General features: G+C 39.9%; 1 protein-coding gene across 3 annotated transcripts in view; it reads left to right on the top strand.

Moving 5' to 3' along the window:
- COLGALT2 (collagen beta(1-O)galactosyltransferase 2) overlaps positions 1-27742 on the top strand; it is a 115369-nt gene that overhangs the window by 72201 nt on the left and 15426 nt on the right. For all 3 annotated transcript variants that reach the window (XM_017848115.1, XM_017848116.1, XM_017848114.1), the window contains 5 exons: positions 2701-2905; positions 8151-8270; positions 17250-17326; positions 20956-21062; positions 26749-26881. In XM_017848115.1, coding sequence (XP_017703604.1) covers positions 2701-2905; positions 8151-8270; positions 17250-17326; positions 20956-21062; positions 26749-26881 — 642 coding nt within the window. The remainder of the gene's footprint in view (positions 1-2700; positions 2906-8150; positions 8271-17249; positions 17327-20955; positions 21063-26748; positions 26882-27742) is intronic.

Here is a 27742-nt window from a genome sequence, read left to right as displayed (position 1 = left end):
CACTGCATTCCAGCCTAAGTGACTGAGACCTTGTCTCAAAAAAACAAAGAGTATGTTCAATGTATTCTCATGGCCAAAGGGCTAAAGTTTGAGTCTCCCCTTTATATTTGGTTTTGTTTTGGATGAGAAATAAGGCCAGTAGTGTGCTGATAAATGTTTAATAACTGGGTTTTTGTGGGAAAAACCCTAGTTGATAGCATTTGCCAATTTTTATGGTTTAAATGCTCCCACCATGCAAACAACTTAAATGTTGTTAAGCTAAGGGAAAGGTTAAGTAAACTGCAGTGTAGCCACTTGATGATATAGCTGTTAAAAATATGCAAAACTGCCACCTGAGGTGTCATTAGAGTGTTGGGGATTAACACGATTTTTGTTTTTATGGATTCCAAGCTATCAACATGTCAACTGGTTTGCAAAATTTCTGAAAATTTAACAATATGTGGTCTGGTACACCACTGGATGAAACATTCCTCTTTTGTTGTAATTATTTCTTCTAGTTGTAAGATATTTTGAATGTGTGTTATTTTCTGTGTCTCTTTTGGGAAGATAATATGTTCATATTTCTAATGGCCATTCACTTCCTCACTTCCTTGGGAGAAAACATTACATTCGTTTAAATTCATACACTTTCAGTGTTTCACATGGCAGAGTCACTTGAAGGTTGTTTTTAATGAGTTGTGCTTTGACACCAGCAACAAGGGTGGGTTATCCTAGTGGCCACAGCCTACAAATTTGTATTATCTCCTTATTTGCTTTCAGGCTTAAAAGCAAATAGGAGAAATGTGCTCACTTATTTTGTACAGTAAAATTAAATTCTGAGCAACTTAGGGACAATTATTATTTTCTTCCATTTATTTTTGGCTTTCTGCCATCCCAGTTAGTCTCTACTAGAGCAGGATTAGAAAAGGCCAGTGACTTCATAAGCTAAAGTCAGGGCCTGGTTCCCAGAGCCTTTAAACTCATTCAAAATAAAATGACCGTGATGTTGTCTGGCCAGTGAACAGGAATTATTACCAACAAGATTCAATTTATGTGGAAAAAGAAACACATTCATCATCTCTGCCTCTTTGCAGGAGGCACATTTATTCTCTCTCACTTTCCCTGCTTCCTTCCTTCTCACCCCCACCCCAAGGATATTCTGTGATTCATCATCATCATGGATTTTCCAAGCTTCTCATTCTGGGAATATTGTTCCTAAGTAATCTAGAACTTTATATTTGACACAAGTACTTAGGCAGCCTTTTTAAAAACCCGAGTTCCCTTTATCCCTTGGAAGACTGCTCATAAGCTGAAGTATTAGGAGAAACCATAGAGGATGTTAAATAATCCTTAAGTTAAAGGCTAATAAAAAATTATAGTAATAATAATACTTCATATAATGAATTGCAGTTTCCAAAATAGGTTCATAGACCTTATTACATGTGATTCATTCTGCAGCTCTTTGAAATTGACAGAGCAGCTATTATCCCGTTTTTCAGGAGAAAAAGCTCAGGCTCAAAGAGGGTAGCCATGGGCCAAGATCGAACAGCTAGAAGGTGATTAAGATGACTCTGAGACCCACATCTTCTAAGTCCTCATTTGTGATCCTCCTCCCTTATCATGGGGTCAGCATTAGGGTTAGCTAAGCTAGGACACTCTTTTAGAACCGTGAAGGGAGTGTCAGAGAAGTAGATGAGGCTGTAGCGCCTTATGTGTGGATGCTGAATGACAACAGGAAATGTGACCATAAAGTGATGCAACTGATTAATGAGCACATAAGAACTTCTGCATCCAGAGTGTCGTGCCCTTCAGAGTGCTGGCCTTGCAAAACTTCACACTCATCCCAGTGAGCTGCCATCACCTAGAACGTTTTCCAAAATGCCTGGCAAAGCTTCCACAAGTATGTTTCATAAGCATGTTTTGTTGAGATATATCTTCATCTTTTCTGGAAATGACTTGAGCTTTGGAATAAGGAAACTGGTTGTCCCATGTGCTTGTGCAGAAGGAAGTTTCAGAAGTTGAATCCCCAAAAACTGTGGAGTAGCTGCAGCTTCGCCAGTATATTGACTAAGTAACTGCATTGAAAGACCTCATTTGTATATCTAAGTAATGCATGTTTAATTACAAGTATTAACCATAGTGTAATGTCATTTTAATAGGAGCCAATATTTGTTGGTACATTCTTGGTGCTGGGCAGTACACTCAACACTATTCAGGTTCTACCTTACTTAAATTTTACAGCTAATCCCATGGAGTAGATAGTGCCATCGTCCCTGTTTTGGAGATGAGGAAATAAGTGCAGCAAGGTTGAGTCACTTGCCCCATACCCACAGACAATAAGTAGCTGAAGTGGGATTTGAACTCAGGGAGTCTGACACTGGAACCTGTGCTCTTAACTGCTCTGTCACTTCTTAATACTCATGCTTCATATTTCATCATAAGTCAACATAAAATACACTTTTATGAAATTATTAAATCAAGAGATGTTGAAATCAAAGTTATTTCTTATATCAAGACCCTTTTAGTATTATTTTATATGTAGACAGCGTTTCCTGTGCTCACCTGGAAATTCATAGGCCATGATAAGAGGAGTGAAGGTGGCTTTTTTTGGGAGCTTGTATTTAGCTGGTGACGACTTGAAAGGAATCAGCCTAGCAAATGACTGAGAAAGATGAAGACTTCAGGTCAGAAAACACAACGCACCTATTTGCTCTTTTACAGGGCTTCTATAAGAGGACCCCAGACTACGTTCAGATTAGAGAATGGAAGAGGTCAGGCTGCTTCCCCGTCCCCATGGTCCACTCCACCTTCCTAATTGACCTCAGGAAGGAGGCCTCGGACAAGCTGACTTTCTACCCCCCACACCAGGACTACACCTGGACCTTTGATGACATCATTGTCTTTGCCTTCTCCAGCAGGCAAGCAGGTACCGTTTGTCTTTGGTTGTAGTACCACCATGGAGACACAGCAAAATGACCAGCTCCTTTGTTTTGTGCATTTTATTTTTAAAAATACCCTCATATTTTGGGTAGTGAGAGGCAATAAATTGTCTGCAATAACCATACCAGCACCCTCTATGTTGCTGTCCCTGGGAGCACCAATTACCAAGAGCCAGGGCTGGCCTCTACCCAGGAACCCACTCTGTTTTGGGTTGGAGGGACTGGTGGTGATGTTGGGAGTTATGGGAAGGTGATTGGTTCTCTATGGTGCTACTGCATTGCAATTATTTATCATAGAAGTCCATTTATTAATTAGGAAACTGTCACAGAGGCCTAAAACAACACTGGCAAAGATCCCAGACTTTAAAAATGGAAGTTTATTTCTTCTTGAAAAAGTCTGAGTTGCTATAGTGACTTTGTTCCACAAAGTGTTCAGAGTCCCAGGCTTCTCACTCTCCACAAGGTACTGCCCTTAATTGTGGAGTCCCAGGTGTCTCACTACCATGGATGTGTTTCAGCCAGCAAGGCAGAAACAGCAGGGAGAACTCTCCCTGTCCCTTGAAGGGTGCAATCCAGAAGTTGAATGCAGCAGTTCCATGAAAATCCCATTAGCCAGAGCTTAGTTACAGGACAATACCTCACTGTAAGGGAGGCTCAGAATGTCATCTTTATTCTCTGCATGCATGCACTGCAATTTTCACACTCCAGAAGAAGGAAAGAACAGATAAAGAGGCACCAAACAGTCTTGGCCTCAGTCCCTGTGGAAGGAGAGGCAAAGCGAGACTGAAGTCTTTTATGAACCACTGGGAAAGCATTTCTAGTGGGGCCTGTAGATTTTTGAGAAAGACAAGTCAACAGGAAGGAAAGTTATTTTTCTCATTTCACCCTACACTTGCTTCAGGAGGACAGAATTAACAAGAGCAGTTCAACAGCAGGACACATGGCATCTAACAGAGCAAAGCTTTATTAGGACAATTCAGACTTTCCTGACAGAAGTTGGGTCCCATTATTAATGTGCCAGAAATGTGTCACTTAACTACTAGCAAAAATAGGTTATAAACCAAGAAGATGGTGAATAAACTCAGTGTGGCCATATAACTGAGGGTGGAAAACATGGTGCAAAGATCTTCAGGCAGCTGAGGAAGTGGCTGGCAGATGAGAATGTTAATACAAATTCAAGCTATAGTTCACACATCAGGTTCTCCTTAAAGCCATAGGTGTCCCATTCATCAGTTGTAGATTTGCTGAGAATGAGAATATTTGGTAGAAATGGATCAGGCTGATTTCCCCCTTGGCTGCTAGAGCAATTTAGACCGTTTGGCCAGGTGCAGGCATTTTGTAGCCCTTGTGTCTAGGCAAAAGCAATCTTCATATGATTGGAAGTTTTTTGCAAAGATTCCTATGTCAATGTTAATGGAACCTGCTTTTTTCATTTGGTCTGTGATTTGCTCTGACTTCCCCAGGATGGGAAACAAAGTCAGAGCCTTCTGAGTCCTTGAGTGCCAATCTCTTTCCTTCAGAGGCTGAAGCTAGGATGTTCCAAGAAAGTGAGATATTAACAATTACACGAATGGCCCTGCCTAACAGAGTCTTCCTTTATAGTCACTGCACAAAGCGTTATTATGACCCCATGCACTAAATTGTGATGATATATTGTATGAAACGAATACCTGGATATTGGGGTGGGAAAAGTGATTCAGGTTAAGCAGGAATTTTTCAGCTCTGCCCTGTGCTTCGTCTGTTCACCAGGACTTTGTGTGCTGTTGGTCAGATTTTGCAAAGGCTTTTTTAGAACACTGAAAACAGGTAGACACCCAAAGTTGTTTGGTGACTCATTTGGGAAGAGGAGAAATAGAAAAGGAAAGAGAGAGATGAACTCCCAAGTGTTTCCTTCTGTTCCTGGCGCTGTGTTAGTTGGGAGTTAAGATTTTTATGTGTGAAAACACAACTAATAGTCATGAAGCAGTGAAAACTAAGGGCCAGATTGGCAGTGCAGACCATGAACAGGGCAGGAGTCAAGGCAGGAAAGATTCACTGTCATTTTGGGGAAATGAAAGGTATTTCTTGACAACTGTGGATTTTAAGGTAATATTGTACTTATCTCTAAGTATTTTCCAGAGAAACGTGAATGAGCCTGGGAGTCATGTGCAGCCCGGGGCGTGTCTCTAGGCTCTTCTTCTTTAGTTTTAAAGCAAAGCACTTTCCCTCTTTCTTCATGAAATATGATTGGTATTCTTTTGTTCTCACTCTTCTGAAGCTCCCTAGCTGTGTATCATCTATGTCCCGGGCAGGACCATCCAACCACAAACCTCAGTCCTAAATCTTTCACCCCAGACTCTAGCCATTGCGCTGTGTGGGTGATGAGTGAGGGGCAATCCAAGTGTGCTGGTGAGCGGGGCTTGGCCACCCATCTAGTCCAAGAAGAGAGCACATATGGTCACAGGCGAGTCTCTGTGACTGTAATGAGTCCAGGGTCAAGAGTTCCCCTCCCATTGTGGCCCATGATCTGGGTTTTGTATTATGGCCACAGGAACCATCCCGGCGCCAGTCAGTCATCTTCCAAATGTCTGATGTGAGTCAAGAGGCAAGTGATATGGGCAATAGGCAGACAGATCCTGGACACCACTGGTAGTGGTCACATTTGTCCCCATGTGGAGGGATGGCAATCCCCTAGTGACTAATGGTCTTGGAACTGAGTTTCCAGTTACTGGGTGGATAGAAAGCACTTGGCATTGGCTCTTTAGGGACAAAGATTTGGCACTAATGACTTACTATGTGACCTTGGACAAGTGACAGCCTGAGTCTGATTTTTCATCACCAAAGATAGGGATAATTTTATCAATCTGCAATGTTAAGTTACTATGTGAGTACAAGAAAATGTTTTATATGTTTAAAAGAAAAACAAAGTCCTTCAAAATGTAGTGTAATTCACTTTTCTTTTCAAAAGAAAACTGTCTTCCCCAGAAGCAGCTTTCACTGGGAGTGCAGACTCTTTCATAGACTTTATCTAATTATTAATACATTTTCTTTTATCAAACTGCCCATGCACATGGTTGAAAGTATTCTTATAGTTCCCCATGGTTTATTAAGAAAAGAACAGTCCCTTGCACATCACCCTGCATCATTTCTCTCCTCCAGAAGGCAACCACTGATATCTCTTTTAAGTGATCATTTTAGTATAATATTTACATCCATGTTAAATAATATGCATACATTGCTACTTCTTGATTTTCTGGCTGCACCGTAGGCATTATGTATTGACTCTCCACTGTAGACAGTGAGGAGTTAGCTCTCTTTCTGCCTTTTGCCCTCTGCATGCAAACACATTCTTCTCAACACCCTGTTCTCCCAATGTCATTTCAAACAGATTGATGGTCAGTGTTCTTGTTGTAATCATGCAAGCCTAACTCCAAGCTTGGTCATTTATAGGCTATGATTAGTTTTCCTTTGCCATTAATTTTCTTTGGAGGCAATTCCTGTAATAATTGCCTTTTTTTTGCTTAGTTTTATTATTACTAGTATGATCCAAAACTAATCACTAATTACCTCAAACTCCTCTCAGAATGTTCAGATTTGTCAGATGTCCTTTTTTGCATGTTTGTAAGGATGTCTGTCCTGGAGCCTTCTAATATATTCTAATCCGAGTGGTGCTGCAGCTATCGACCTAAGACTTATTTTTCTTCTCTTATACACTGACTCTTCTGTTCGTGTTGTTTATAATCTTTCTTGCTGGTTATAATCGTCCTCCTCTTCTTCCTCCTCCTCCTCTTCATTCCTTTCCTCCTCATCCTTCTCCCACATCATCCAGTAACTTTCTGAAAAAGTATGATGGCAAGTAAATATATTATGGTCTTGCATGTCTAAAAATGCCTTCCTTGTACCCTCACACTTGATGGATAGTTTGGATATGTATCATATCATTTGTTTATGGAAGCCTCAGAAAGTTAATTGGTAAACTTGTTTGCCTAATTAGGGTGGAGATGCAACTTTAATATCTTTTTCCTTCCACTTCCTGAATTCATCATGACTTTACAAGAAGGTGCACTTTGAAGCTCCCCGGAAGCATTCATGTGGTCAAACAGCAGAGCTAATGAGTTTGCTTGGTGAAGGCAAGAGAAGGGACAGTGCTTGGTAGACCAACCTTGATTCAAGCCAGATTCCATAAAAGCAGGGAATAAAGGTTATTTTCTTTTCTCCTTCTGCTCTGTTAATTCCATGAGACAGCTTCACCTGATTTGACAGATGATGTAGCTGACTGGAGGAAATTTCATCTACACAAAATAGAGGAGTCCCTATGCAGAAAATTCTCTCTCCAGAAAACAGTGATGATTATCACAATTAACAAATCAGAGGCTTGGATACATGGACCAGAGGCTTGGATACATGGCGGACTCATCCTTTTCACTGAGCAGTCTTTTCATTGATCAGGAGTGTCAATTGCTGACCAATGATCTGTATAAGACCATCCTGATTCCTATATTTCTAGCTGTCTGGTTAAACACAGATGCCTTATAACTGTGCAAGTTATCAGGTGGGGCTATGAAGACCAATTTGAATGTGAGAAGGGTATTGCATGTTTCTGGTATTGTCACACTACAGGTTCTTAAAAGAACATTCTGAAATGCAGACTTTTTTGTCTCTATATGAACTGATTTTGGAAGTTTCATATCTGTTGGTTGGCTCCAAATCCATGCCTGCTAAGGGAAGCAATAAAACCAAGGAGAATCTTGGAGAATTTTAAATTTCCTTTGTTTTTTCGTTTTTTGTTCTATGTATGCCTAGATTTAGCTTTAATAATCTGTCAGCGTTACAGAATTTTCTTGTTTGCTTTCATATCAGATGTGGATTTCATTCCTCATTTTCTCGTTATTTCCTGTAGGTGGATTACAGTGTTCCATTCTGCTCTCCGGAATGGGAATTCCTTGCCTCCCTTTTGATCCTTTCATGCCTTTTATGTTCATTCCAGGCCACGAGTTTGGTTTTTCTTCAGAGAGAAAAAATCAATTTCCTCTGGGTTGAAGAATAGCCCAGGGTTTTTATTAGTCCCCAATGCTGTATTTTACTTTTTGAATAAAGGAGCATTTTTTAGGTCTATAGACATACCTGAAACAACCACTTATGTAATTACAATGTCAAACTCAGCATCAGACACAGTTCAGGTTCCTTCTCCTCCCTTGTCACTCAGCAGTGTGTTTTCTGATTGTTGGCTTTGTCCCTCTCTCGGATCCTCAGGCATCCAGATGTACCTCTGCAACAGAGAGCACTATGGCTACCTGCCCATCCCCCTGAAGCCCCATCAGACACTGCAGGAAGACATCGAGAACCTCATACATGTGCAGATTGAAGCAATGAGTGAGTGACCCAGGAGCGGGGGGGATGGCTATCGTTCCATTGCCACAGTGACCATACCAGCCACTTCCCTTCTCTTCCAGGATTGGAATCTCACGGCCATCAGTCTCCTCTGGCTGAATACGTAGCTATTCATTTGTTCATTGTTTCCTAAACTTTTCCTATGGGAAATATGAATATGACAAGGTCTTTGCCTTCTGGGAGCTTCCCATCCTGGAAGAGAGCTGGGTACACAAGTCAATACTTTCCAAAAGATCTGATAAGTGCTATAACAGTGTTTTGTGGTGTGGACTTAAACCCTAACTTGGCTGCTTTCTAATTATATAACTTTGAGTAAGTAATATCCTTAGTTGTAAAATGGAAATAATGAAAACTTCCATGGTTTTTGGGCAGATTCATCATGGTATATGTAAAATGTCTAATACAGCCACAGTAATTATGATTTCAACTTAACAATAGCTCATGATGTCACAGATACCACTGTTACATCATAAAGTGCTAAGCACTTTTTGTACATTGTTTCATTAATCCTTGCAACAACTCAATGAAGGGGTTTTATTATGCCCATATTAAAGATTAAAAATAATGAGATGTTACCTTAAGTAACTTGCCCTAGAGCATTCTGCTAAACAAATGACAGATTGGGATTTGAACCCATCTTGCTATCTCCAAAGTTCATGTCCTTAAACACTATTGTTATTGCCTCTGGGTCTGGCATGATGCATGAATTGCTGTGCTCAGTCATCGGTAGCTATGCTTTTTATTATATGTGATGTACAATGGTAGCTAAAAGAGAAAGTAACCAATCCACCTAACCTAGGGGAAGATGTTGAAATGGCTTCCCAAAGGTGGGACTATTTTCTGTTATTCATCAGTAGAGCATAGGAGGTGTATGTGTGGGCAGTGGAGGTTGTTAGGGAGGAACAGCAGGAACTGAGGCTAGAAAGTGGGCAGGAGCCCCGCCAAGAGGCTCTGATGTATAAGAAGGTATTTGGGCTTTAGCTGAAAGGATGGGTGCTCTTAAAAAGATTTTAGCACAGAAATGTCAGGTTGAATTTGGATTTAGAAAGGTCACTCTAGTGGTTAGAAAAGTGTAGGTGGAGCATGCATGGGATGCATGGGCAATGGCTGCTGGTCTCAGACCAGAGGTGAAGAGACCACTTTGGACATTTCACGGCTACTGGGCAAAAGGTGGTAAAGACCTGACCTAGAGCAGTAGCAGTGGGAATGGAGAGGAAGGAACAGAAGCTTAGGACATAGTCTTGAAAGGACACAGCCAAGAGTTAATTGTAGGTGGATGAGCAAAAGGGAGGTATAGAGAAAACTCCCAGGTTCTGTCTTCAGTGTCTGGGGATGATTTTAGGAACTTTAAATGGAATAGGGCATGTAGAATAAAGGAGAGGTTTGAAAAGAGACCATGGCCGGCGTGGTGGCTCATGCCTGTAATCCCAGCACTTTGGGAGGCCGAGGCAGGTGGATCACCTGAGGTCAGGAGTTTGAAATCAGCCTGGCCAACATGGTGAAACCTGTCTCTACTAAAAATACAAAAATAAGCCGGGCATGGTGGTGCATGTCTGTAGTCCCAGTTACTCGGGAGGTTGAGGCAGGAGAATTGCTTGAACCCAGGAGGCGGAGGTTGCAGTGAGCCAAGATTGCACCATTGGCACTCCAGGCCTGAAGTGGACAGAGTGAGACTCCATCTCAAAAAAAAAAAAAAAAAAAAAGAAAGAAAGAAAGAAAGAAAGAAAGAAAGAAAGAAAGAAAGAAAGAAAAGAAAAGAGAAACCATGAGTTTATTTTTAGATTCACTGAGTTATCTATGAGTATCTGTTTCCCACTCCCTTGCTACTACACTATAAATTCCTTTTTCATCATGTTAGTCTCAGGACCTAGCACATTGTCACCTGGTAGATGCCTAGTAAATATTTGTTAAATGACTGAATGAATGATGATGAAATGATGGAATAAGAAGCTGGTTCACTGTGACAGTATTTCTTGAACCAGCCCTCAGTAATCTCCTTTGTGAATTTCTTTAATACATACTTGTTCTGCCGCTTTCCCTATGTTCTAGGCCCTAAAGGATATGGGTGGCATCTTATTGCTTTGTATCCCAAGCACTTAGCACAGTGCGTGGCATGTAGTTGTTACCAAAAAAATATCTGCTGAATGCATGAACAAATGAGCAAATGAATGAATGAAAACTGTATTGACAGGAGCACTGAAGCCAAAGCCAGAATTATGGGCTTGAACTTAGACACTGTCACTTATGAAGAGAGAATCAGATTTCAGGACTTTCGTTTCTTCATCTATAGAGTGATTTTGCAATGTTGAGAGGAACAAACAAAAGAATGTATCAACTCTATAAAATAGTGAGGTGCTGCTATTATTATGACCCCTTTTAGCTCTCGATAAAGTGCTGTCCCTTATTATCCCTGTTTCATGGCTCTCGGTCTTGACTCCCAAGTACGGAGAGTCTCTCTGACCTCAGAGAGAGGCCAGCCAGACCTTATGTTCTCTTGTTTTCTTCCACAGGGCTGAAAGTGTAAGTTCTCAGTACATAGAAATGCACATGTCATCAATAAAGATTTTAATGATTGCAAATTACAAATATGCACACTACCATGCTAGCCAGGTAGAGTTCATTTGAGAAGAACCTGTAAATTATAACTTTCATCATTGATCTCCCAACGCATGCCACCTCTAGTGCTAAGCACTTTACATATCACATTTTATTTACCTCCTTTTCTGAATTTTAAAAATATAGAGCATAATCGGAATAAGAAAATGTTGGAAAAATCAAATTTTGAAGGGTATAATGCAGAAATATGGCCTACAGGTCCATGTAAGATTAATAAAAAGTTGGTAATGACAAAATCCTGTCAGTCAAGTATCCTTCTCTAGTAAAAGATTAGGTGTTAAAAATACTTTGCATAGTGCCTGGAACCCAATGAGCAGTAAATAAATGGCTGCTAATAGTGTTGTTAGACTGCACTGATTGAAGAATAGGAATAGGGTGTCCAACATTTTGACTTCCCTGAACCACATTGGAAGAAGAAAGATTGTCTTGGGCCACACATAAAATACACTAACACAGCAATCGCTGATGAGCTAAAAAATAAAAAAATAAAAATCACAAAAAGAATCACATAGTGTTTTAAGAAAGTTTGCAAATTTGTATTGGGTAACATTCAGAGCAATCTTGGGCCACATGTGGCCTGCAGGCCACGGTTAAACAAGCTTGCATTAATACATGCATTTTATTCATGAGCAAACATAGAATGCCTGTAATGTATGTGTCTTCTATGAAAGTACTGGGGATTCAAAACATTTTATGATCAATTCTCTGTTTTCAGGTACTTATGATTTAATAGGAGAAACAGACAGAGGTTTTAAAAAAAAACACTAACAATGCAGTATAGCATTTTGAGAAAGGAGAAAATATCAAAGAAATAGGAATTTGGGATAGAGAGAGATTGCTATGGCCTGTGTGATCCAGGAGAGCCTCAAGTCTTAATGGTTCTTAAGCTAAGCTTGGGTAGAAGTGTAAAATTTAAACAAGGGGAGTGGTATGGTGAGGACTCTACAGGCAGAGGAAACAGACCAAGAAAAGACAAAGTATTCTCACTCTGAAGGAGAGCTGACTTAAAACAGTAGGGAGAAATAAAGTTTGAGAGGGTGGAGTGGCTTCATTGTTGTGGTCCTTGAATGCTCAGATCAAGAAGAATGGCCATCTTAAGGAGCCAGTGAAGGTGTTAGAAGAGATAATCAGGCTGTAAGGATTTATTCAACACGTACCGTACCCCACAGATTGTTCAAGATGCTAGCATACAGCAGTGAACAAAACAGGCAGAAACCCTGCCATCAGAGAGCTTATATTCTAACACAGAGAGTTAGACAACAGACAAAATATCCGGGAAGCAGCCACATGAATATTTGGGTGAAGAATGTCCCAAGTAGAAAGAATAGCACATGTGAAGACTGTTAGACAGGAAAAGCTTGGGGGTGTTCCAGGGACAAAACGCCAGCGTGATTGGGGTATAAAGAATGAGTTGGGTCAAGGGAGATGGAGTAATGGGAGAAGAAATGTCCAGATCTCACCGAACATTCTGGCCATGGTAAGGAATTTAGATTTTACTCCAAGAGTAATGGGAATCCCTGGAAGACGGGGGGTTGGCCTGATGTGACTTGTGCATTTAGAAGGATCATTTGGGCTGTGGTGAGGATACTAGGGTGTAGGGGACCAGTACCTCTCTCCTGGTGAGACATGATGGTGATTGGGATGTGAACGATAGCAAGGAGGTGATGAGAAACAGACAAATTGAGGATATATTTTGGTGGTGGAGCCAATAGGACATACAGAGACCTGAATGCAATCCATGATGGAAAGAAAGGAATCAAGAATGAGTCCAGGATTTTAGCCTGATATGCCATTTACTGAGATGGGAAAGACTTTATAGAAAAAGACTCAGGGGTGGGGAGGTAGTTTTGGTCACGTAAGCTTAAGATATTTATTAGGCATCTAAATAGAAAAGCCAGAAGATAGTTGGATATATGAGTCTGGAGTTCAGGGAAGAAACTTCAGCTAGAGACAGACATTTGACAATTATCAGCATTGGAAGGATATTTGAAGCCATGGAACAGTGTGAACTCATGCAGTAAAAGAACACAGGACGAGAAGAGGACAGATCCCTAGGGAAGACAAACAGCCAGAGAGCTGGGAGGAAAAATTGAGAAGTATTTCAAGACGGAGCCAAGATGCTGCTGAGAAGCCAAGGAAAATGAGGATAAAGAATTGGTCATTGGTTCTGTCAAGACAGAGTCTGTGAGGACCTTGATAAGGGCCACTTCAGTGCAATGATGAGGACACAAATCCATTCAAGTGGACTGAAGAGAAGCCAATGGGGAGATGAGAAAGCTGAATCTTGATGGGATGGGGAATGGAGAAATTGGATGGAGGCTGTTGGAGGTGGGAGGTCAAGGGAAATATTTTTCTGGTTGGGTTGGGTTTGTCTGTTTGCACTGTTTTTTTTTTTTTTTTTTTTTTTAATAAAAAATATAACTTTGTTTGTATGCTAATCACAAGGTTCCAATATATAAGGAGATCTTGATGATGTAGAAGAGAAGGTAATTGTAAGGTGAAAACAAGAGGGTTTTTATACTTGGTTGCAGCCCAGGACAATATTGGAGAGGCTATACTAGATAGACATTTCATCTACTGTGCAGATAGGATGGCAGAATGTATCGATACACATGCAGTTTGGTTTGTGGACTTGAGGTGGATTGAAAAGGTAGATCTAATTTGATTTTGAATATTTTCTTTCTGAAGTATATAGGCCAGTCATGAGCTAGACAGAGATTTTGGAGATTTCAGGAGAGAGAAGGCATAAGATACAATCTCTCAAAGAGTGGGAAAATAAATTTACTATGAAAGGACAGTTACATCATTTGGTGGTATCAAGTGCCAATTTGACATCTGTGATTGTAGCTCTGAAGTGACTCGGTCAACGCAATAGTGTGTTTCTAACAGTAGTCCTCTTGGTGCTGAGTAAGTGGGCAACGAGTTTAACCAGGATTAGGGTTTTATCAGGCATCAGTGGATGAGAATTGAAAATCTTGTGAAGGGGATGGTCAGGAAGTTTCTGAATTGCAGACTGGAGTTTTAGAAATCAGAGTTGAAGAATCTGAGTGAGGTGAGAGAAGGGTTATGACGACAATGACTAACACTTATTAAAAGCACTGTGCCCATCTGTTTTCATGTGATAACTCATTTAGTACATTAGAAGCTGCATAGAGAATTTGGGGATGTGTTGCCTTTGGGAGATGAATGACAGGAGGCCAGATCTTGTAAAGATGTTAGATTTAAATGGTTTATAAAGCATGAGGCGATTACTCTTGCAAATTACAGCATAAGGTGACAGGAAGGCTCAGGTACCTGCTCTCAATATTGACATTTTGAGACAACAGTACATCATGTAAAAATTACTAAGATAATTGGATTTGAAGTCAGGTCTAAAACTGAGTTCCAGCTCTGCCAGTCACTCAGTATTTGACCTTGGACAAGTCTACATCTGGCTTGGTCTCAGTTTCTTTACTTGTGGGGGAAAAAAAAAAAACCACCACAAAAAATTGAAGATAAAATTACATGGTGACTATGAAAACACCTAGCAACCTGTTAAGCCCTTAAATGTATCTTTGAGTGTGACTGTTATGGTTGAGAGCAGAGCTGTGTGGCGGAAGATTATTTTGACAACAGTGAGCGTGATTAATTAGAATAGGAAAGACTGAGAGCATGTTAGTGTTTGAAAAAAAATCAAAAACAGCCCAGACACAGTGGGTAAGCACCCAAGCTAGGCTGCAAAAATGGAAGAAGTTTAGGAGAAATTATAGAGAAGAAGCGGTAGGATTTGATCCAAGTACAATCTATCAGGTACTTTTCCAGACATGACTGGGCTTAAATGAGCTACTCTGGACCCAGCCCAGTTGCCTTGTTGGCTAATACCAGTGGCCACCAAGGACTAGCTCTGGAGATGATGTGGAATGGGAATTAAGAGCTCCAGTGCAGGAGTCAGATTAAGTTCAAATACCAGCTCTATCAGCTCTGTGATCTTGGGCAAGTTATTTAATGTTTGTTACCTTATCTATAAAAATCGAGACACTCATACATATCCCATGGTACATATGAACATTAAATATTTGTGATTAGATATGTCAAGTATATATGTGACATATATATCACTCACAGAACCCACAGTTCTGTGAGTGATAAGATGCCTGTAACAATGGCTGTAATTATTCACACTAGATCTTGAAACTTTCCCGAAAGCAATGTAGCCCGTTGTCCCAAGTGGCAGTACAGGGAAGGATTATTTCCAGGAAGGGATTTAATGAGAGATCAGATGAATTATGAATGATGAAGTCAGAAATGGCTACAAACAGAAGCCAGGATATACCTAACCTTCAAGTCTGTTGTCAGCAAAGATACATCCTTCTCCCCACAGACTAAGTTTCTTAGGTCTGACTCACTGTGTTACTTCCTGTTTTCCTCTATGGCTTACTGCTGCCTTCAGTGGCAAAACCCAAGCACACTTCTCTGATATTTTTGCTCAGTGATGACTTTCGGGAGCCAACCACTCGTGGCTTTTTTTGCAACACTTGTCCTGTGAATGCAATGACTGCCTATGTTTGAGGGAAACAAAGTCGCTAAAAGTAGACTCTTTGGCTGAAATGTTAAAGCCACACAGGCCATGTGAGTCCAAAGGAGACCAGCAGCCTAGAATGGGTAACTCAAAATATAACGTCCTCCCAAGTCTCAGGCCCCAGGAGGGAGAGTGAGACAGCTCCTCAGACAATGTCATGAACAGGAGGAAGCTGGTACATTAAGCTTCTTTGCCTTAAAAACCTAACCCTGTACATGGTGGACCCTCCCTGTTGATTTTAAAAGAAACTTGTAAAGAGTGGAATGGAGCAGAAAGGACCAGAATATTCTGGGCTGCTGTTAGGAAGACAAACACATGTGCTGCATATGCACAGAAATATGACTGTGTCAAGTTTGAAGTAATAAGACCAGCTCTTGTGTTTGGCCTAAGAACTCTGTCTCACTATGTTTTAGAATTTCACATCATTTGCCAATAAGTAAAAGGATGTCAGGATTTCTCTGTAATATTTCAGTGAAGTTAAACAGATCATACCCTTTGGACAGTATCTCAGGATGGGCAAAGTTATGCTGGAATATAAAAATCTGATCGGCATCATACAACAATGGCTTATTTCTTGTTATCCAAGTCTGCAGAGCTGGTGTCTTTCCTGGGAGCTGCCCTCCATGTGTTGATGCTCCACGTTCCAGGCTGCTTCCAATTTGCAGCTGCTCCATATCCACACATGCCGCTACGAGCACTGTGGTGGGACCAGGGCCAGGGGCAGGGGAGCTCTTGGAGAGTGGAGCAGCAGCATTACACTGTCAACTTTCCCCAGAAAGTCATATAGCCCTGAGTAACTTCAAGGGCAGGAGAGTGTATTCCTCTCCTGTGCCTGGAATAGAGGGGAACAGATACGTTACAGTAGTCATGGCCATCACCCATAGTTCTTTCAACAACCCAGTTACCAGCTCTCATTTTAAATTTTCTTTGTATTATCCCTTCAAGGAAAATCAAATGAGGACTTTGAATTTGTATAATACTAAACATTCTTCAAGGCCTTTTCAGATTTCTTAACCAATATTACTTCCAACCTTTAAAATACACAGCTTGCAAAGGAAGCTTTTTTAGAGTATCAAATAAATAAAACTGTCATTATTGGAGAAGTAGTGTCGCTCCCAGCTGGAATCTTCCCATTAGATGAGGGCCAGCTCTCCATGGTTAGATCCTGTCAAAGCAAAGGACCTTTTGCGCACCCGCAGCTAAACCTGCCCAGGTGGGACAAAAATAGTCCCACACTTTGACAATTTTAAATGTAGAGAAAAAAGTATTTTCAGTAAAATTCTAGCCTATTTCTGAGCTTTTTCAATAGCTAAGAGTTGTTGGGCATTTATCATGTTAAAGTGATGAGTGTTTTGCAGCAGGTCTCATTTAAATTTTATAACACAGATACACTTCTATTATCCCAATTTTACACCAAAGAAATGAGCTTAAAGAGGTCCCCTACCTCTCCTACTCCTTCACAAACCAAGGTTTGGACCCAGATCATCCAACTCTGGAGCCCTTCCTCTTCACCATTATCCTAAACTGCCTCCCAAATATTCTTGAAATAAGTCTTAAGGGAAGTGGAGCAAATGTTGCAATTTCCATATAAACAAATGCTCTTGAAACCAGTGCCCTGAGCAGCAGGGTTCCTGTGTGGCTACTCAGTCCTGGAGAACTGCTACCATTGTCCCCTGCCCTGTATTTCCAAGTTGTATTCCAGCCCTAGAGATCAGGCATGCGGATGGAATTCTGATTTCTGACCCTTTCATTAACAAAGCACTCTGCATGTTTCTTGTGTCTTCCAGTTGACCGTCCTCCAATGGAACCCTCCAAGTATGTCTCACTTGTCCCTAAATATCCAGACAAGATGGGATTTGATGAGGTAGGAAAGGTGTCTATATGTGTGTGCACATGCACGTGTGTGCAGGCTTAATGTGTTCATTTTGGAACACAAGCCTGAGCTTGCATCTGAGAGCCAGCAAGATTGGCTTGGCTGCTGAAATGGCTCTGAGGTCTTGGGAAAACTACTTGGTTTTTGTTGTTCCTTAGTTTCCTTATCTTAAAAAAGGGAGGATCATGATAAAAGGTAGTTAATCATTTACTCAGAAGGAAGTTACCATTTAGTAATGAAAGTGAATTTGATATTTTCTAGGAGCAGATATTGTGATATTTTAATCAACCTTTTATCAAAGTTCAAGAGTAAGTTAGAGAGGATACATGTTTTAGATATAGAGGACTTTAACTTTATTCTGCCACATCTGAGCAAGTGGAAACTATTCTGGGACTTTTTGTGCTTTCTTTTCTTTCTACTATTCTTCCATGGAAAAGGTTGGAGAGCGGGGTTGAGAGGACAAAGAAAGAAAAAAAACATATTTGTTCTAAAATTCTGCCTTTCAGCAGGCAAGAACTTCCTAATAATATTCTAAGGGTAGTATTTGTTATTAAGTTTTAGTTGTATAAAGAATGAAGCAGAAATATTAAGAGGTACCCCTCCTGGTAATATGCATAACAGATACTTGGCAGGGATTGTGACTCCATGTCACCGTCTCTCTCATGGGTCTCTCCGGTAGCTGCTGAACAGTATTCAGAAGGAGCTTTGTGGTCTAGAAGCTAGGGCAGTGCATCAGGAGTCCACAACTGACAACTCTTCCATGGACTCTGGATATGTAACAGAACAGGCTTTGAGCTTGGTGCTCATTGCCACTGCTTAATCGAAGGAAAATGCCTTGTTTATCACACGGTAACATATACATACATGTCCCCAGAGTACAGCCTTCTCAAAGGGATTTGACGCTAGAACTGGGAGTTGAGATTTCTTCCATAAAACTGATTTGGAGCTATACTTCAGGAATGGGGAAAGGGTATTTCATGAATATTAAATGGGGAAGAGTTAACAGCTACTATGCTGTTTCCACAGAGGGCAGAATGAGAAGAGAAGAGCCACATGTAGTAGAGAGGAATAAGACTCATTTGCAAATAGTTTTCAAAAATGATCAGAGCTACAGAGAAGGTTGTCCCACACCCACAGTGGACCAGCTTCCACATATTACTGTAGCTTTCCTTCCCCACACCTCTCTTTCGGTTCCCTAGGTGAAAGGACCCATGTCCTTACATAGATTCATTTTTCCTCCTAAAAACATTCCTATGAGGACAAAACCAAAGCAAATAAAATAAGACAAAACCAGGATCTTCCAGTTCTGGTCTTCTTTGGCCAGGACATGGTGTAAAGACTGGGTCACTCCTACAGCCCTTCAGGAGAAGGCCAACTCCGTGAAGTGGCACAGGCTTGGAGACTCTACTTTCCTGAGTCTAGGGTTAGTCACCTCTCTGTATGGAACAGAGATAGCATGGTAGAAAAAGGGCTTTTCAGGGACTTTTCAATCCTCCTCGGACTCTGTGACCTCATTGGTGGTGTCTGGGCTGCATTTGGCTGTGAGACTCTTTTCTCTGTTTACTGTTCACTAAGTATGAGCGAGCCGTCTGTGTTTTTACTTCGTGGCTACAGTTTTATTGCACTTGTCCTGGCAGGGACTGGAACTGGATTGTTATTTACTAAAAGTCTTCCCAGACTGGAGGTCTCTGGTTTGGGGGACCTTTTTGGATTTATTTCTGTTGATTTTTTGTTCTGTTTTGTTTTTGTTCTCCTAGAGTGACCTCAGGTGGCTTCATGTTTATACCTGAGAAAATGCCCTTTCCTTTCTATATCTGGAAAATTAGGGGATGAGGCATGACCCATCACAGTATGATTCTGACTAAAAGAACACAACCCGTTAAGTTATAAAGTCCCAAGTAATAAGACAAATACAGTCACCACAGAAAATTATGTTTTTTACAAAATAATTACCCAGTTAGGTAAACAAGAAAAGTAGTAAAATTAGGATGCACTTAATCGACTTGGCCCCAAATCAGGTGGACAGTTTCTTCAAAGAGAACATCTTGCTCCTACATCAGTTTCTATGCCCAGGGATCTATAAACGGATAGATGAGAATATTTTGCAAGGAAGGGTTGAAATTTTAGTTAGTGTAGCTTTTAATTCCAGTGAAATATATATTTATGACTGCATTCAGAATGACCATGTGAACCAAACCTTAACACAGTACAATCTGAACTCCAGACTGGTTCTAAGACAATGTTTCTCCTTTATTCTGGCTATAGCAGAAAGCCAACTTTATTATAAACCACCTATCTTACACATTTTAATCTGTACTGAATTTGAAAGATGAGTTTCTTCACCCCCCTATTTTTATAGAAGTGGACCCAGAAACATTAATGTCTTCTTCAAAGTCATCCAAATGGTTAGTCAGGATGAAGTCAACACCACCTGACTTGTTTCTATAGGTTTCTGCTTTACCATGCTATGTGTCATCATCATTTCTCACTGGCAGTTAAAGTCACTAGTTTAACATTTAAAATGAGTTTCTTACTGCTTATAGCAAAAGGACCTTATTAAAACATTGATTTACCTGTAATGGCATTCACAAAGTTTTAGATACCTCTATAGTTCATTAAATCTGGGAATAGTGAGGACATCCTCATTATCTATAACTCTTGTTGTCCTTGTTGAAAATGAGTTGACTGTAAATGTGTGCACTTATTTCTGGTTCTCTATTTGGTTCCATTGGTCTATGTGTTGTCTGTTCTTATGCCAGTACCATGCTGTTTTGGTTACTATGACTTTGTAGCATATTTTGAAGGCAGGTAGTGTGCTCCCTCAAGCCTTGTTCTTTTTGCTCATGACAGCTTTGGCTATTCAGGGTCTTTTGTGGTTCCATGAAAATTGTAAGTTTTTTTTCTGTTTCTATGAAAAATGTCATTTGTATTTTGGTAGGGATTGCATTGAATCTGTTTATCACTTTTGATATTATGGACATTTTAGCAATGTTAATTATTCCAATCCGTGAACATGGGATATCTTTCTATTTTTAGTGTCCTTCCATTTCTTTCATCAGTGTTTTATAGTTTTCATTATAAAGATCTTTACCTCCTTTGGTTAAATTTATTCCTAAGTATTATTAAATTTTTTTGTAGCTATTGTAAATGGGATTGCTTTTCTATTTCTTTTCAGATTGTTTGTTGTTAGCATATATAAATGCTAATGATTTTATGTGTTGACTTTGTATCTTGCAACTTTACTGAAGTTGTTTATCAATCCTAATGGCTTTTGATGGAGTCTTGAGGTTTTCTAAACATAGGATCATGTTGTCCTTTGACTTCTTAAGGAGTTTTTTAAAGTTTCCTATTTCAAGAGAAGGGAGAACATACTTATCAATGAACATCAGAGAAACAAAGAGAGTTAAGTCACTACAAAGAGTTGAGTTTTAAAAATAATTCAATTTGAATTAATATCATTTACCTTAAACACTGATATGAGATAGAAATGAATTTTCACCACAGTTCTTCCTATCCTTTCCACTCCTTCTTCTATCTAAAACATTTACTAAACTTTTCAAATAGCCTAAAAGAAGACTTGAGTAATTTATGTGTCTTTTCCCTTTTTCTTCTTGTATTAGATTTTCATGATAAACCTCAAACGCAGAAAGGACAGGCGGGACCGGATGCTGCGCACACTGTATGAGCAGGAGATTGAGGTCAAGATTGTCGAGGCTGTGGATGGAAAGTGAGTTGGGTTTCTTCTCCCATTGCAGATGTGATTGGAGTGGAGATGTGCCTTCTCTGACAGAGAGTTAGTCCCGGGTGGGGCTATAAGTCTCTTTGGTCATTAAAGGATAGTCATGTTTTTAAAATGGCCACCTACAGTAGCATTTAAGTTAATTTCATCCTGTAGAGCAGGCCTGAAATTCCCTCACCAGCCAGTGGTCTTTGGTTTTCATTACACTGAATGCTCACATTGGATGTGATTGTCCCGTCTCTGGGGGTTCTTGGAACAGTTGTGGTGGTTTTCAGCTTTCTGTAGTGTAACAGAAGGAATGTGTTCAGAATTGTGTTCAGAGCTGAATTAGAGCATAAAGTGTTAAAACTTGGGCAACCTGAAGAAAATGGATGGAAAAATGCATAAAGTTCTACATTTCCTGTTGCATGAGATGCCTGCTACAATCTGCCTGGACCGATCATAGTGGCCACTTTTCCTGGAAACATGGCAGGAAAGTAACACAGGAAACCTAGTTAGATCCCTTCTTTGTGTTTTATCTTGTTTGGCTTTGCCCTTTTATTGGACACCCTAAACTATTTCTAAGCATAGATTTTTATAAAATATGCCTTTCCATGTTATATGTTGGTTTAGAATATCAGTAGCTTTGTTTTCTATTTGCATAACCCCAGCTGAGGAGTATGGCTAGCAGCTGTTGAAGTTCTTATGACTCCCTTAGAGAATCTCATCAGTGTTTCTCAAAGTGTGACCTAGACACTCACATCAGAGTCCCCAGGGATGGTTAAGGGGGCAGCTCCCCCAGTCCCATCACAGACCTGCTGAATTATGCTCTGTGAGGCTAGACCCAGGATCTGCATTTAAGAAGCCTCAAGGTAATTCTTGGGTAGGATTGCCACATAAAATACTGGATAGCCAGTTAAATTTGTCCCAGACATCACATGGGGCTTGGTTATACTAAAAAATTATTCGTTATTTATCTAAGATTTAAATTTGACTGAATGTTTTGTGTTTTTCACTTCCTAAATCTGTCAGCCCTATTCTTGGGTGCAGTAGAGTTTAGGAACCACTGCTTCAAATACCTCCAAGAGCCCCAATCCCATTCATAGACCACATGGACCAGGGAAACTAGTTGAATAGTGAGAGTTCTTTGTATAACCTGGATGCAAGTCCTTTATCGGATATGTAATTGTCAAATATTTTCTTTAACTTTATGCATTATAGATTGTCACACTTTCATAATGATGTACATTGAAGCAAAAGAGTTTTTCATTTTGATGAAATCCAGTTTATTTTTTGTTCTTGTTGCTAGTAATTTTGGTGTCATACCTAAGAATCCATTGTCAATTTCAAAGCTATGAAGATTTACTTCATGAAGTTTTCTTCTGAGAGTTCTACAGTTTTATCTATTACATTTAGGTCTTTGATCTGTGTTGAGTAAATTTTTGTATATGGCATGAGGCAGGGATCCACATTCATTGTTTTGCACATGGTTATCCATCTGTCCCTTCACCATTTGTTAAAAAGACTTCCTTTCCCTCGTAGAATTGTCTTGGCACCATTGTAAAAAATCAGTTGCCCATAAATGTAAGGGTTTATTTCTGAACTCTCAATTTTATTTGATTGATCTATATGTCTATCCTTATGCCAGTACTATACTGTCTTGATGACTGTAGCTTTGTATGTAAGAAGTACGAGTCCTTCAATTTTGTTATTCTTTTTCAAGTTTGTCTTAGCTATTCTGGGTCCCTTACATTTCCATGTGAATTTTAGAATTAGCTTGTCAAGTTCCACAAAAAAAAGAAAACAGCAGCTGGGATTTTGATAGGAATTGCATTGAGTCTGTACGTCAACTGGGAGAATATTTCCATGTTAACAATATGAAGTCTTCTGATTCATGATCATGGAGTGTCTTTTTACTATTTAGATCTTCTTTAGTTCTTTGAATGATGTTTTGTCATTTTCAGTATACAAATCTTGCATTTATTTTGTTAAATATACTCCTAAGTATTTTACTCTTTTGGTGCTATGGTACATGGAACTGTTTCCTTAGTTCCATTTTCAGATTGTTCATTGCTAAATGAATATGAACACAATTGATTTTTGTATATTGATCCTGTATCCTGCAACCTTACTGAACTCTTTTTATCTGTTCTAATAGTACTTTTCCCTTTGTGTATGTATATTCCTTAGGATCTTCCACATATAAGACCATGTAACATGCAAGTAGAGATAGTGTTATATGTTCCTTTCAGACCTGGATACCATTTATTTCTTCTTCATGTCTAACTGCTTTTACTAGATCATCAAGTACAAGGTTGAAAGAACTGGTGAGACGAGAGTTTCTTGATTTTTTCCTGATCTTAGAGGGAAGGCATTCAGTCTGTCACTGCTAAGTATGATGTTAACTGTGGGTTTTTCACAGATGGCCTTTACTGGGTTGAGGAAGGTCCCTTTTAGTCCTATTTTGTTTAGTGTTTTTATTATAGAAGGGTGTTGGATTTTGTCAAATGATTTGTCTGTGTCTATTAAGATGAACATGTGACTTTTGCCTGTTAATATGGTATGTTACTTTGATTAGTTTTCACATGTTAAACTAAACTTGCAACCTTGGGATGATCCTGGGACCCAGTTGGTCATGCTGTGTAATTCCTTTTGTAAATTGCTGGATTCTGTTGCTAGTATTTGCTTGAAGATTTCCACATCTATATTAATAACTGAAATTGGTCTGCAGTTTTCTTATAATGTTTTTGGTTTTGTATCAAAATAATATTGGCTTCATAAAATCAGCTAGGATGTGTTCCCTCCTCCTCTCTTTTTTTGGAAGTTTGTGAAGGATTCGTGTCAACAATTTTTAAACATTTGGCAGAAACCCCTAGTGAAGCCATCTGGTTCTAGGCTTTTCTTTGTGGAAAATTTTTTTATTACTAATTAAACTTCTTTACTTGTTATAGGTATATTTATACTTTCTGTTTCTTCTTGAGTCAATTTTGGTAGTTTGTACCTTTCTATCAATTTGTCCATTTCATCTAGGTTATCTAATTTTTTGCCATACAATTGTTCATTGTAAACAATATCATATAATCTTTTTTACTTTCATAAGGTCGGTAGGGGTAACCCCTCTTTCATTCTTGACTTTAATAGTATGAGTTTACTCTTTTTTTTTTTTTTTTTTTTTTTTTGAGATAGAGTCTTGCTCTGTCACCCAGGCTAGAGTGCAGTGGCGCCATCTCAGCTCACTGCAAGCTCTGCCTCTTGGGTTCACGCCGTTCTCCTGCCTCAGCCTCCTGAGTAGCTGGGACTACAGGCGCCTGCCACTACATCTGGCTAATTTTTTGTACTTTTAGTAGAGATGGGATTTCACCATGTTAGCCAGGATAGTCTCGATCTCCTGATCTCCTGACCTCAAGATCAACTTTTGTTGATCTTTTCAGAGGACTGACTTTTGGTTTTGTTGATTTTCTCTATTGTTTTTCTGTTCTCTAGTTCATTTATTTCTACTGTAGCCTTCATTATTTTCTTCCTCCTGCTTGCTTTGGGTTTAATTTTCTCTTTATTTAGTTTCTTAAGGTGGATGGGAGGATTATTTATTTGAGATATTCTATTTTACTATAGACATTGGCAGCTGTAACTATATCTCCGAGTACTATGTTAGGTGTATCCCATAAGTTTTGGTATGCTGTGCTTTCATTTATCTCAAAACATTTTCTAATTTCCCTTGTGATTTCTTCTTTGACCCATTGGTTTGGAGTGTATTGTTTAATTCCACATTTCTGAATTTCCCAAGTTTCCTTTTGTTACTGGTTTTTAATTTCATACCATTGAGGTTGGAGAACATACCTTGTGTGATTTCAATCCTTTTAAGTATACTGATACTTAATTTATGACCTGTATGGTCTTTATGGTCTAAAAAATGGTATTTCTTAGAGAATGTCCCATGTACACTTGAAAGTGTATATTTGGCTATTGTTGGGTGTAGTGTTCTATAGACGTCTACTAGGTCTGATTGCTTTAAGATATTATTCAAGCTTTCTGTTTCCTTGTCTTCCTCCTGCCTAATTCTATTATTGCAAGTGGGATATTGATGTCTTCTCCTATTATTGTTGAGTCGTCTATTTCTCCTTTCTGTTCTTCCCATTTCATGGTTCTGAGGTTCTATTAGGTGCATATGTATTTATAATTGTTATGTCTTCCTGATGGATTGACCTTTTTTTTTTTTTTTTTTTTTGAGATGGAGTCTGGAGTCTCACCGTGTCACCCAGGCTGGAGTGCAATGGCGTGATCTTGGTTCATTGCAAGCTCCATCTCCCAGATTCACACCATTCTCCTGCCTCAGCCTCCCGAGTAGCTGGGACTACAGGTGCCTGCCACCACGCCTGGCTAATTTTTGTATTTTTAGTAGAGACAGGGTTTCACTGTGTTAGCCAGGATGGTCTCAATCTCCTGACCTTGTGATCCGCCCTCCTCGGCCTCCCAAAGTGGTGGGATTACAGGCGTGAGCCACCGTGCCCAGCCAGGATTGATCTTTCTGTCATTACAAAATGTCCTTCCTTGGTTCTAGCATGAATTTTGTCTGAGATTTATTTTGTCCAATATTAGCATAGCTCTGCCAGCTCTTTTGTCATTGGTGATTACATGGTATATCTTTTTGTATTCTTTCACTTTCAACCTATTTTTGTCTTTTAATCTAAAGGCTGGCTCTTGTAGACACCACATGGTTGTATTAATTTTTAAAACTTACTATGCCAAATTCTTCCTTCATTGTAGTGTTTTATTCATTTGCCATCACTACATTTTTTTCCAGATCCTTAAGTTCAGCCAGAGGTGAGAGACTAGGGACTTTTCAAGTTTTTCCTGGGCATGTGGACAGCCCTGAATATGCCTGGGGTCTTCTAGATTCTCAGGGATATTTTGGAGCAAATCAAACTCCCTATGGACCTCTTATTCCTCGGTTTTTCCTTTTAAGTTTTTTGGTTGGCTTCTTGTTAGCATCAACTGATAATCCTGCTCAAACAACTGTAATGTTAAACAGTTGTTGCTCATGGGTTTTGACAAATGCCCTGTAGATAGTGCTGTTCACAGAAAATGAACTCTGAGTCAGGTCAAATCAAGACAAGCTCTGAGAATGTAGCTTTTCAAGGAGCTACTAGACAGGTTGAATAGATTATTTTCTGGGGGCAGGTCTTTAGGGGAGTCTCAGTCCGTTTTGTCCCTGCCAGTGGCTGCTGGGTTGGTGGGGTTTGCAGCTGTCATAGTTGTGAGGCTACTGGTTTTCAAGGCTTTTGTAGGGCTGGAGGGAACAGATTAAGATTAGGGAAGCTGTGAACTTCACAAAGCTCACTGTGTTAACAGAGATTCAGCTGTGGGTCTGGATCAAACACTCCTTGGATTATTGCAATACTTTAGCTAATTTCCATAGGAGTGTACTTATTAAACATTGTCAAAAAACTGATGATGCTTAGAACTATGTTGGGCACTATGAGGAATACACAAAAATATGATACCCTCTTGTCTTCCCAGAGCTCATAATACTAGTGTGACACATTAGCCCGGAGGAACTTGTAAGGAATAAAGGGAAGCCTCTGGATCTTTGTCTGTGTGGAGGAGGGTTGTTTGCAGAACTAACTCTCTCTTTCTCTGGCCTTTGTGGTGGGGACCTTTGACTTGTTAATTTCCAGACGTGTTTTCTGTGATGCAGGGCACTCAACACAAGCCAGCTGAAGGCACTGAATATTGAAATGCTGCCTGGCTATCGAGATCCCTATTCCTCCAGGCCTCTAACGAGGGGTGAAATCGGCTGCTTTCTCAGCCACTACTCAGTCTGGAAAGAGGTAAACAATGCTTTATTCAGATTGCAGTTTTATGACGAGGAGAAAGGAAAGCAGGCTATCGCAGGTGAATTAGGGCCAGATGTAAAATGAGCCCGCAACTGTTCTGGAAGTATATGTGAGAGCTGCTCCTCCCTTGTGTCTGCCTCTGACCCAAGACCAGCAACAAATGGGCAAGGAGGAGTCGCTTTGGTGCCACTTGGGATGGAGACGGGGAGATACCCATATCCTATATGCTACACTGTTATTAATTCATTCTCATCATGAGCAGGAATGCCTTCTATTCTACCTATTATGACATTACTTATTAAGTGATTTTATACAAGAAATCACACAGAAGTCATGTGAGGTAGGTTGGGAAGGACAGACCACTTTTACCCAAGAAGAAATTATTAAGTAGCTTGTCCAGGTAAGAAGTGGCAGAGCCAACATCGTCACTAGCCATCAGAGAAATGCAAATCAAAACCGCAATGAGATACCACCTCACACTAGTTAGAATGGCAATCATTAAAAAGTCAGGAAACAATAGGTACTGGAGAGGATGTGGAGAAATAGGAACACTTTTACACTGTTGGTGGGACTGTAAACTAGTTCAACCATTGTGGAAGACAGTGTGGCGATTCCTCAAAGATCTAGAACTAGAAATACCATTTGACCCAGCCATCCCATTACTGGGTATATACCCAAAGGATTATAAATCATGCTGCTATAAAAACACATGCACACGTATGTTTATTGCAGCACTATTCACAATAGCAAAGACTTGGAATCAACCCAAATGTCCATCAACGACAGACTGGATTAAGAAAATGTGGCACATATACACCATGGAATATTATGCAGCCATAAAAAAGGATGAGTTTG

Source organism: Rhinopithecus bieti, unplaced genomic scaffold, assembly GCF_001698545.2.
Source record: "Rhinopithecus bieti isolate Rb0 unplaced genomic scaffold, ASM169854v2 scaffold_27006, whole genome shotgun sequence".
Classification (NCBI taxonomy): Eukaryota; Metazoa; Chordata; class Mammalia; order Primates; family Cercopithecidae; genus Rhinopithecus; species Rhinopithecus bieti.
The sequence above is the reverse complement of the archived record's forward strand: the minus strand, read 5'-3'. Positions and strand labels throughout refer to the sequence as shown.